At 35.3% G+C, this 12,881-nt stretch overlaps 1 protein-coding gene across 1 annotated transcript; it reads right to left on the bottom strand.

Moving 5' to 3' along the window:
* Positions 1-3,069: 3,069 nt before the first annotated feature.
* On the bottom strand, positions 3,070-4,903 carry LOC128291777 (senescence-specific cysteine protease SAG39-like). The gene is made up of 2 exons (XM_053027147.1): positions 3,951-4,903; positions 3,070-3,836 (listed from the first exon to the last, which is right to left on the bottom strand). Exons 1-2 carry the CDS (start codon positions 4,456-4,458, stop codon positions 3,247-3,249), a joined length of 1,098 nt encoding a protein of 365 aa, XP_052883107.1. The 5' UTR covers positions 4,459-4,903; the 3' UTR covers positions 3,070-3,246.
* Positions 4,904-12,881: the final 7,978 nt, after the last annotated feature.

The raw sequence follows: 12,881 nt of genomic DNA, 5'->3' as shown, positions 1-12,881 counted from the left end.
TATTTACTCTTGGGCCACAAAACTTTTCTCACTTTTACAATTTAATCCTTTCTTGAATCAATATGTCATAATATACTTCCCAATATTGACATAACTCAAAATTTCCCTTTTTGTCACTTTATTTCCTTATTTTACTATATCACGGATAATATTTTACTGTAAAAATTTTCGGGGTATTACAAATATTTCGTAATCATGTTCCGATGTTGGAAAAAGATTAAGGGGTGTTACAACTAAGCTAACTAAAATTACAACAAAGGTAAGCGCACCTATCGAATAATAGTATAGCTACGATGAGTAGGGAATATCGTATCCATGAGGACTAAAAGTACTAGTAATTACTGTTTTTCTATTATTTAGCCGTCAAATTGATGAAATTGTTTTTAATCTAAAATTAACTAAACTAATTTACTAAGAACGTAACAGAGAGTGAATTGGGAAAATAAACGAAGATAACCAATGAGATATACAATACCCAAGAAATAATCCACCTAGACTTCACTTATTAATCTGAATCTGAGTTAAACGATTTATTCACTTTCGCCTTTATCGGTAGAAATCCCTAAATTATGTTAATATCTCTTTCTAGAGTAAGAACAACTGACTCTAGGTTCATTAATCTGGATTCCCTTATTAGATTTGACTCTAATCCGATAGATTTATGTCATCCTATTTCTAGGATTGCATGCAACTCCACTCAATTATGCTAAATCTACTATTAAACAAGGACTTTTGCTCCACTGAAATAAGCACATTCAACTTGAATCAATATCTCAAAAATATTAAAACATGAAATAAGTATACTTAATTGAGAACAAGAATCAAGTATTTATCATGTAATTCAGAAATCAAATAATAAGATCTATCATAGGCTTCATCTTCCCCAAGTATCTAAGGAATTTAGTTCAGAATCTAGATATCATAATTAGGATAACAGTAAGACATAAAGAAACCCAACAAAACTTCTAAGGAAATTGAATGGAGATCTTCAATCTTGAAGGAGATTCGCTTCTGAATTGAATCTAGTGGCCTTCTTCGAGTCTTTTCTTTGTTCTTCTCTGCGTGCCTCCTTACGTCCTCTTCTAATATCTACTTATAGACTTGAGAATACTTAGAAAGCCTAAAAATTGGGTTTTTCCGTGTGCTTGGGAAACAGAGAGCGATATCAACACAGGTTGGCACATAAGCATGTGGCCAGCCTGTGTGGAAATGCCCAGGTCGTGTGGATCTTGGAAACAACTCTTTTTGTCTGATTTTGGCCCGTTTTTCGCTCCTTTCATTCTCCTATGCTCACATAACTATAGAAACATGAATTTTAAGGATTAGGAGCATCAAATTCACTAATTTACATAATAAATCATCCAAAAACGCATCAAGAATGGGATTAAAAACATGTTACTTTTATAGCTTATCAATTACTATTTGATAGTAGTTGACTTTTCATAAAGGAAGATGTAATGGTCACTGTGAGATAAAATAGGATCATATTGGGAGAAGATGGGATAAAGGGATGAGGGAGATGTGTGATGTTTGGAGGAAAAAAAATGTAGAAATCATTTTGCTTTTTACCAATCATCTTGACTTGCCCATAGCAAAGGTTTAGAAGAATCCAAAAATAAGGGTAAAAAGAAACAAAACAGTTCAATTTATATCAATGGAAATTAAATTGAAACTAAAATCAGATACATAAAACACATTAGTAAATTGAGCTGATAGAAATAAAGTGTAAGAACCAATATATTTAATAGGAACGAACTTTCTAGTGGGCAATTGAACCAAAGAAGGACGTGAAGCACATGAAACAAAATCACCAAGATACTAAGCATCAGATATCATATGGTTTGTTGCCCAAGATCCAAAATCCACCGGAAGGAACATGGTGTAGCAACCTGCCTTCTGTGCTTCTACTCCTAAAGAAGATGACTCATTCCCGAGTATGTTGATATCTACTGATACTGTTCACGAGTGAATATAGGTGCTTACTATGAAGCCATGGATGGTGCAACATTCTTAACAAAACCTTCAATTGTGATAACATTATTAGCAACAGATGCCTAAGATTTTTTTCTTTGTAAACTTAAAGTCAAGAGGCAACCATATAAGTTTATAACAAAACTCTTGTTTTTGACCTCTAATCTTACAATGGTCACAAATCCCATTAAATTATTTCTTCTAAGATCCATGTTGCACATTTGAAGAATACAACGTTGTAAGCTCAAAGCAATCGTACTAACCCAATTATAAAAATCAAATAATGTATAGCTTAATTATACAAATCAAATAATGTCAATATATTGGAGACTTAGTTATTATTTTATGTGCAATAGATAGAAAGCACTAATCTGTTCATGAAAGGAATTTGTTTTTATTAGTAAAATCAGTTTAGAAAATAGTGTTTTCAGGCATAATAGAATTTTAAATTTTTTCTTAAAATCGAGCCCTTGTGATATTTATAATAATAAACTACAATCAAAATTATATTTGTGCTTTGTGCGAAGAGAATCTAAGGCATTTCCCGACTTTCAACCGATTGATCTTCTTTGCTATCCTCGAACTCTAAATTACTTTGGTCGTGCACTCAAACAAATCGAATAAGTGAACAGAAGGAAACTTTGTTTAACTTTCGGCAAGAAAGTTAATTCTCTCTATAGACCCGTAACTATGAGTATTCTTGTGAAAATTGAATTTCTTCTTAAAATAAATTACTACTATTTTTTGATCAAATATCGGTCTTCAAAAAGTATACGTCACTGGGTGAGCTCATATTTCCTATTTATAGAGAAATAGTACAAGAGTTCTGTTCGAATAATGTCTAATAAAATAATAATATTTTAATAGAAAATATAAGTTATATTGAAAGTAGAACTAAGGGGGACGACCTCATGCCCTAGTATACACTAGGGTTTGATACCTCTTGTACTTGATTTCATATACTCATTTGATAATTGATTTTGGAAATCACTGACTTTCTTATTATAAATAGATTTCATATACTCATTTGATATTTGATTTTGAAATATAATTAAATCACCCCTTAAAATTATAAATTATTAAAAATAGACATTGGGGTTCTCCTAAATATGTATGTGACTTGTTTAAATCGTTAATATGGAGTAGCATTTATATATATAGACATTGGGGTATGCCACTCAAAGTGTGTGTTCATAGTACATTCACGTAGAGTAGCATGTATAAAATTCATAATATGAGAATTTATAGAAAAGGCTACTATGGTTTAAGTTATGTCTATGCAGTAGGGTAGGATGCTTGCATTGCAATGCCACAAAGGCCTTCCTTCGCATCCACATCTCTTTGCATCCTAATGTAGCCTTCTTCACCCCAGCTACTGCCCCAAGAGTTCTTCACCAACCAATACTTAGTCCCACCATCCTCTCCATATCCAACAGCCGTCACTCCGTGGTCCAGATCGGTGCCACAACTTCCCGTAAACACACCACCCGAGTAGAACTGGAAGTCGAACCCCCCGGCATCGATGGCAACAGAAACAGGTTGGTTAGCAACGGCCTTCTGCAATGCATCTTCACTATTGGCAGGCACATCTTCAAACCCATTTATCTTAGCCGCATGGTTGGCTTCTTCGTTGGTATTGCATGTGCCATCAACTCCCGTGTAGGGGTAAATGGATTCGGTTGTTAGGCCTTTGTTCTTCTCGATGAATTGGAATGCATCGTCCATTAGACCACCTTCGCAGCCTTGATCCTCACCCTTGGTGTCACAGTCCACCAGTTCCTGCTCGGACAAGGAAATTAACTTTCCTGTTGTCAGCTTAGTAACACCTTCCATGGCTGCCACGGCCGAGAACGCCCAACAGCATCCTATATTTCAGCATCACATGATCGAGACACACACATAGTTAGAACACAACAGACAAAGAAGAAAGCATAGTAATATTTTAGTAATGTTTCTGAGAACAAGAAATTAGGGCAGACCGCATTGGCCTTGGTCCTTGATAGGTGTAACAGCTCCTTTCTTTCTCCAATCCACGGTAGAAGGCAATCCGGTGGCGTTCTCGTATTTGAAAGTGGTAGCCGTGTTGGAACACATATGGCCCTTGAACCCATTTCGAGAAGCAGTGAACTCTTGGTTGGTTAGATCTGCAAATAGGTTCACACCGAGCTTGTACGGTTTGTTGTTGGCAGCATTGAAAGCGTCGATCCGTGCCACATTTTGTTTGAAAATCAGGAAACGCTTTTGCCTGTCGTTGTTGTCCTTGTAAACTCGTCCAAACTGGACCATCCATTGTTGATGCCTCTCGTACATGGATGAATCTTCAACAGCAGCGCGGGATGTGGCTTCACATACACCCAATATGAAGATTAGTAAGGCCAAACAAGTGAAATGATGATGCAGCTGGTTTTTGGAAGCCATGGTGGAAGAAGAGTTTGTGATGAAATAGAAAATGAAGAGGCACACCAAATGTGATGAACTCCTAGACATATATATAAAGTCCTAATTTTTCTGCATCTATTCTTGGCTATCTGCTTATGAGAATTGTTTTCATAAATTAAAATGAACCAGCTTTTAAGTTGATCTGAAAGACTTTTAGTTTATCGTAATATTGATAAATTGGAAAAATGGAAAGGCACGCTAACTGTGAGGAGATTATCTATCCTTGGTGTCACTATCAAACAAAGAACCAAAAACCAATTTTTTTCATGTAGGCAATGGACACCCTTTCTTATGAATTGAAATAAATTAGATTTTTCGGTTTTTCTAACAATGTTACTTACACATCCGTAGATATACCAGAAACCTATGCTCCCATCCCACTATGTATGTGCTTATAATTTAATTAATTGAAGTCTTAAATGGTTTGAGAAATGAAAGGGACTTAGGTGAGGAAGGACTTTGGAGAAGAGGGAGTGTACTAAACACCTATGGATTGCGTAATGATATAGTGTTCATTTGGAGATAAAAAGAGAGGTCCAAATGCGTTAACGATGGGAATAGAAACACCAAGTACTTCATAGCTAGAGCTAGAAATAACTCTATTCATAGGCTTAGAATTATTGTTGTTAGGTGAAGGATATGGACAGCTTGAAAGTTCTAACATTTTAAAACCGCTTAGAAGTTTAGACCAAATTTAGGAGGCTATATTGACCACCAAAGTGATCGAAAACCAATTTACAAATAGAAATGTTTAAAACTCATTTCAAATACGATACGCTAAAAACAAATTAAGTCATTTAACAATTTTCGCTTTAAAATGGTAATTCTTGAGTAGTTTCAAAATGCATCACTGTAGCCAGATTATAACATGAAATTTTGATATTAAATACTGTACGGAAAATGTGTGATTTTCTCAAATAAGTAGGAGATCAAATGAAAAGAAGAAACCCAATTAAAAATTGTGCGCGAGATTTCTAAAAAAAAAATGATGTTCAAACCGAAATCACATAATTTGACAAAAAGTCCTAACCAAAACTGATACCACAGTTATAGAATCGCTTTACAATTAAACTCAAAACTAACTGTATAAAATTCGTGAAAATTTTAACTAAACCGATTCAAACCAAGCTTTTTGAGACCTCCAATGTGCCTAGTCCGCAGCTTAGTCTCGCGTAATATCTAAAAGAGAGGAAACTAAGGGATGAGCTACACGAGCTCAGTGTGAAACCGAAACATCACGGAAGGTAAAAGACGGAATCTCAAAAGTAATACTTTTGATCAGGGTGCACGGTCCAATAATGACAACCCAGATTCGATAATTAGAAACACAAACATATTACATAAACTAATCAAGGAAATTTTATGTTACCACCAATGTACAGATTTACGAAAACACATCAACTTACTATTAAATTCGCAAACAATTCGAAAATTACATATTCATAAGCAACCATGATATTTTAATAGTTTTTATCCATACGAAAATTCAACAATATGATTACCGCAATGAATGTCAAACCCACAAAAATGATATCCAATCCAGAAGTAATAGTCGGAGCACACCATAACACATTAACAAAATGTTGACACAAATAAACATATACTTTGATGTGGAATGAATGCAACAAGTAAAAATCCAACTCCGCTAACCAAACACCGCTTCATCCACCCTACACACCTTATAAGGGCTACCGAAGGCCCGTCCACCCTGCACACCACATAGAACCATAATAGACTCATCCACCCTACACACCACAATGTCAAACTATGCCACTGAAACAACAATATGCAACTGAGCTAGCAAATGTATATAGAGTGCAGTAAACTGTTGTACAGAAATATTGCAGTTAAACTGCCCAAACAAACTTCCTTCTCTTCACAAAAAAAATCCCAGAATTTTCATGCAACTGCGAAATGCACACTACTTGCAAACAATCATACAGAAACAGTTTACACATATTTGAATGGTCAATTTCAGAATCAGTTATACCTGTGTTCAACTATTAGGTAACATCTCAAATCCAAATACAGATACAACAATTTACAAGAACAGATAAGCTCATTTAATTAACAAATACTTCATTGCAACACTTATGTTAGATACAGTCAGTGTTGTGCAAATGGTTAAACCATACAGAAAAACTCTTATTCAAAGTAACAGAATCAATGTCACAGCAGAACACGCTAATCACGATATCTCAAATGTCACAAAAATTTAATCCAACAAAAACAAATGATAACAAGTTTGACCACAAATATAGTCCTTCACACTCCTACAGCACTTTTAGCCTCTAAGAAATCGATCAAAACTAAAAACAAACCACTTTGCGAAAAGGGTGAAAAACTACAAAAACAGGGCCACATGGTCGTGTAGAGACCTCCACGCCTGTATCCAAGCTACACACGTCCATGTGGAGGAGACACACACTCGTGTGACCGAGTTACATGGCCATATGAGTAGCACGTGTAACTCACTGTCCAAAATTGTCAAAATAAGGTGCAGGGCAGATACGAGTGCCGTGTGTCCAAGGCACACGCCCATGTGGCTATGGGACACGACCGTATGTCCAAGGCACATGCTTGTGTGAAAATCGACAAAGCCTAAGAGCACCACTAAGATTTTAAGGCAGCAGTTTACAAAAGTATAGGAACCCCAATAAAGAAAAGAAAGAAAAATTAGAATCTCAAATTTTTCTTTTTTGAAAGAGGGAGAAAGACTGACGTGAAAGGGAAAGTGAAGAAGGTGAGAACTTTTGGGTTTTCAAATAAAATAAAATAAATAAGTATTTTAAAACTTAAAAACAAATTTAAAAGAAAAACAATTCCTCAAAACACACATGAGGTTTTGGACCTAGAACCTAAAGGTAAACTAACACACATCCAACTACCGAACCAACAAGCTCATTTTAACATTAAAATGCAAAAATAAAAACCTACTCATTGACCCTCACTACAAACCTCAAAACTTCTAACCCCAAATTTCGGGGTGCTACAGAAATCGTTCAAAAGTGTTGGGTGCTATGATAAATTACATTGTACTCGTTGTGAATACTTAATTTTGATTTTGAAAATACATTACTAAAAAAGAAACCATAAATCTCAAAAGAATTAGACTTCATAGAAAGTTTAAACTTTAAGCATAGTTTGTTTCAATAGGTGGATGGTTTATTAAATTTTCCATTGTGTAAATTGAACGGGATGAGGGTGAATTATAGGGCTTGGAATAGAATTGTTTGGGAATTAGATAGTAAGGGTATGTATTCGGTTAACAATTTTACTTTTTCCTTTGGCAAAAAGCGAGAGCGAGTGCTGCTAGTATGATTTGGTCTAGTCGAATGTCGAAAAAGGTATATTGTAAGATTTTAGTTCAAATATATGGGCAAATTTAAGTCTCAAATTAGATGAGTCAACTTGAAGTAATTAAGAGATTTAATTTTCATTCTTTTTTCATTTATTTGGTTACTTGATGGACATACATGAGCAAAAGTTGATTTTGCTCTTCCTTCTACCTATTAAAGTTACACATAAAACTAATAGTTTATTTATAGTATGAGATCAGCACATTCTCAAGTAACTAAGGAGATAAATAAACATATAAAATAAAATAATTATCCAAAAAAAATCTCCATTTTGACTTTCGAAACAAAGCCTTAAACTCCAAGCAAATTCAAATCAACCTTGGCTCTAAGTCAAAGACTTTAAAGAATAAGGATAAAATTTGATGCCCATTAAAAAAATACTTCATTTCTCTTCAAATTCTACAAAAGGATAAAAATAAGTAACCTACATAAATAAAATCAAGTGGAGCACGATACGATGATCATTTGTGGATTCGACCCGTAACAAAAATATACAATTCGCAAGTGCCAACCAAAAGTTTGTACTTTTTCTATCCCAACTTTTTGCCCTAAGTGATGTTCTAACATTGCATGTAGTAGCTGAAACATAGATGGTTAAAGTTCTAGCAATCCCCCCTTTTACATTTAAAGAAAAAAACACATTTTAGCTTATGATTAAAAAAAAGTCAACAATAAGAAAATAAGTCTCCCTTTAACTCACAACGTCATGCTAGAACCCCCTTTCTACATTCATCAAATCAAATTATCAACCAAGGAATTTGAATGTAATATAAGCATGGAGTTTAAAATTGAAAACTTTATAAAGTATCTGTTAGAATTAAGTGACCTAAATTCTTATTTAAATAAAATACGATGGAAAATAAAATAAAAGTAAAATCCATATAGAACTAGACTTCTTTTATTTTATTTTAGAATAAGGTTTTTAAACCTTATTAAACTCCATCTATTTTATATTGATTAGGATAAGGTGTTTCAATCCTACTAGAATATGGCTTTGCAAGCCTATAAATGGACATAGTCTATTCCTCTTGTATTTGATTCAAATTTTTCGACATAGTGAATTTTCTTCTCCTCTGCCCGTGGTTTTTTCCTGAAAGGGTTTCCACGTAAAATTTATGTGTTATTTATTTTATTTATTTTATTTTATTTTATTTTTCACAAATTGGTATCCGAGTTTGTTGGTTATTCATCTCGATCAAGGTAATGGCGTCTTTGAAGTATGAAATTCCGCTGTTGGATCGTAACACCAGATTTGCGTTGTGGCAAATTAAGATGCAAGCAGTTCTTGCACAGATGGATTTGGAGGATTCCCTGCTAGGGATAGATAAGATGCCTTCGACATTAACAGATGAAGAGAAGAAGCGTAAGGATCGAAAGGCATTAACACAATTACATCTGCATTTGTCCAATGAAATTTTACAGGATGTGATGAAAGAGAAAGCTGCCGCTGCATTATGGAAGAGGCTAGAACAAATATGTATGTCGAAAACTCTAACAAGCAAGTTGCATATGAAGCAGCGTCTTTATGCTCATCGTTTGGAGGAAGGTGCGTCGTACACGAACACTTAATGTTGTTTAAAGAAATTCTCTCAAACTTGGAGGCCATGGAGGTTCAGTATGATAAGGAAGATCTAGGGTTGATTCTACTTTGTTCGTTGCCCCCGTCTTATTCAACCTTTAGAGACACAATTTTATATGGCCGCGAGTCTCTCACAGTTGATGATGTTTATTATTCTTTAACCTCGTATGATACGATGAAGCATCTTGTGGTTAAACCCGACTCTTAGGGAGAGGGTCTCATTGTTCGTGGGAGACAAGATCAGAATGCTAATGATGATCGTGGGAGACAAGATCAGAATGCTAATGATGATCGTGGTAGGACACAGGAACGGAATCCTCGTGGTAAATCTAAGGGTAGATTGAAGTCTTCAAACAGAGGTAAAACTTGCAACTTCTGCAAGAAGAAAGGGCACATTAAATCTGAGTGCTATAAGCTACAAAATAAGATTAAAAGGGAGGCTACGAATCAAAAGCGAAAACAACCAGAAAATTCTGGTGAAGCTGATGTTGTAGAAGACTACAGCAATGGTGAACTTTTAGTCGCTCATCAATGATTCTAAAGTAAGCGAGGTGGATACTTGATTCAGTTGCACCTTCCACATGAGTCCCAATCGAGATTGGTTTACAACTTACTGGCACAAGATCTAAAGGTGTTGTTTTGATGGGAAATAATGCTTCATGTAAAATCGCGGTGTTGGAACAATTAAAGTTAAGATGTTTGATGGAGTTGTCAAAACACTTAGTAACATGCGGCATGTTCCAGAATTGAAAAGAAATTTAATTTCGTTGAGTACTCTTGATTCAAAAGGGCATGATACACAAATGAAAGTGGGGTTTTAAAGATTTCAAAGGGTCCCTTGTTGTGATGAAAGGCGGAGAAAGATTGCCAAGTTATATGTTTCTGAGGTTCTCTTTATTCTTGGTGATGCAAATTGCCGCTTCCTCTTCCTTGCCGGATGATGATATTACTAAACTTTTGCATATGTGCCTAGGGCATATGAGTGAGAATGGCATGGCAGAATTAAACAAAGAGGACTTCTTAATGGGCAAGGAATTTGCAAACCGAATTTCGTGAGCCTTGTGTTTTTAGGAAGCAAAGAGAGTTCGATTCACTAGAGGAATCCATAACACGAAGGAACGTTGGAGTATATTCATTCGATCTGTGGGGCCATCCAGAGTGCCTTCGAGAGGTGGAGCTAATTATATGCTAACCTTTATTGATGATTTTTCCATAAAAGTTTGGGCGTTTTTCCTGAAGCAGAAAAGCGATGTGTTTTCCGCATTTAAGTCTTGGAAAATTATGATTGAAAAACAGAAGGGAAAACAGATAAAATACCTCCGCACAGACAATGGCTTAGAGTTTTGTTCTGATGAGTTTAATAGATTGTGCAAGTCAGAAGGGATCATGTGACACTTGACAGTTCGTCATACTCCACAGCAAAACGGCATTGCAGAACAAATGAATAGAACGATCATGGAGAAGGTTTGATGTATGTTGTCAAATGCCAACTTACCGAAGGCATTTTGGGCAGAAGCAGCCTCTACTGCATGTTTTTTGATCAATCGATCTCTATCCGTTTCCATTGAGAAAAAGACTCCACAAGAGGTATGGTCTGGTAATCCTGCTAATTATTCTGATTTAAAAATTTTTGGGTGTCCTGCGTATGCTCATGTTGATAATGGAAAATTGGAACTGAGATCTATTAAATGCATTTTTCTTGGTTATAAAGCTGGTGTAAAAGGGTATAAGTTATGGTGTCCTGAAAATAGAAAAGTTGTGATTAGCAGAGATGTTGTTTTTGATGAAACGCTATGCTACCTAACTTATCTCTTAAAGACTCTTCCAATAAAGAAAATCAAAAGCGGTGGAGCATCGATTAATCTGAGTCAACTCCTCAAGCGAACAAAAATTAAGAATAGAGTTGCTTCTTCACCACAATACTCTATCGCCAAAAACAGAACTAGAAGAGAAATTAAACCTCCAAAGAAGTATGCCGAGGTTGATCTAGTTGCTTATGCTTTAAATGTGGCTAAAGATATAGATGCAAATCAAGAGCCATCTAATTATTCTGAGGCGGTTAGCTGTGAAGATCCAGAAAAGTGGATGTTTGCTATGCAAGAAGAGATGGAATGACTCCACAAAAATAGAACATGGGACCTTGTGAAACTTCCTAAAGGTAAAAAGGTTGTTCGTTGTAAATAGGTGTTTAAAAAGAAAGAAGGGACTCTAGGAGTTGAAGAACCCAGATATAAAGCAAGGCTTGTTGCAAAGGGTTACAGTCAAATTCCAGGAGTGGACTTCACAAATGTGTTCTCTCCAATTGTTAAGCATAGTTCAATTCAAGCTTTGCTTGGTATTGTGGCCATGCATGATTTGGAGCTTGAGCAGTTAGATGTAAAAGCGCATTTACGCATGGAGAACTTGAGGAAGATATTTACATGCAACAACGGAGGGTTTTATAGTCTCGAAAAAGAGGACTATGTTTACTTCTTGAGAAAGTCCCTTTACGGTTTGAAACAGTCACCAAGACAAGGGTACAAGAGATTTGATTCCTTTATGACTTCTCATGATTTCAAAAGAAGTAGTTTAGGCAGTTGTGTTTACTTTAAGAAAAAGCGTTGATGGTTCTTTTGTGTATCTACTTCTTTATGTTGATGACATGTTGATAGCAAGAAAAGATAAAGGAGAGATAAGAAAGGTTAAAGCCCAACTAAGTGAAGAATTTGAGATGAAAATTTAGGACCAAAGAAAGAAGATCTTTGGGTATGGAGATTCTCGAGGATAGAAAAGCAAGTAAATTGTACCTAAGTCGGAAGGGTACATTGAGAAAGTCCTTTACTGAGTTCAATATGCAGAGTGCTAAGCCTGTTAGTACTCCTTTAGCGACCCATTTCAGACTTTCATCGGCCTTGTCTCCTCAATCAAATGATGAGATTGTGTATGACCGATTTTGGGCCTAGTCGAACAATGGTTTCGGGACCACTATTCGAGGCGAGAAAATTATTTTAGTATTATTTTATGTGTTATAATATAATTTTATAAGTGCATGTAAATTTTGGTAAGTTAATTTTAGCGATTTCTAGTCCAATTTGAAAAAAGACTAAATCGCGTAAAAGGTAAAAGTTGTATTTTAGTGCCTAAAGGTGTTAATAGACTAGAGAACTAAAATTGGAGGCCTTTAAAGGGCAATTGGACCCTTTTAAGTGTGTGGTCGGCCAAGGGAGACAAAATTTTAAAAAGCCAAAATTTATGGGATATTAGGTGACTTTTGACCAAATAGGTAATAAAATAAAATAGGATGATATCATCCCTTTTCATCTTCTCTCCACCGATTTTTCCAGCCAAGAAATGGGTTTTGAAAGCTTCATATTTTCAGCAACTTTGAGGCTTAGCAAGTAAGTGATTTTAATGTCTTTCTTGAAGATTTTTACATTTTGTAACCCCTAAAGCATGAGCTTTCATAAGAGGGACTATTGTGCAAAATGATGAAGAGTCTAGGGTTTTCCATGAGAGTAAATGTGTTGTTTGTTGTGTTTTTATGGAAGATTATG

The sequence above is a fragment of the Gossypium arboreum genome, chromosome 4 (assembly GCF_025698485.1).
Source record: "Gossypium arboreum isolate Shixiya-1 chromosome 4, ASM2569848v2, whole genome shotgun sequence".
In the NCBI taxonomy this organism is placed as follows: domain Eukaryota; kingdom Viridiplantae; phylum Streptophyta; class Magnoliopsida; order Malvales; family Malvaceae; genus Gossypium; species Gossypium arboreum.
The sequence above is the reverse complement of the archived record's forward strand: the minus strand, read 5'-3'. Positions and strand labels throughout refer to the sequence as shown.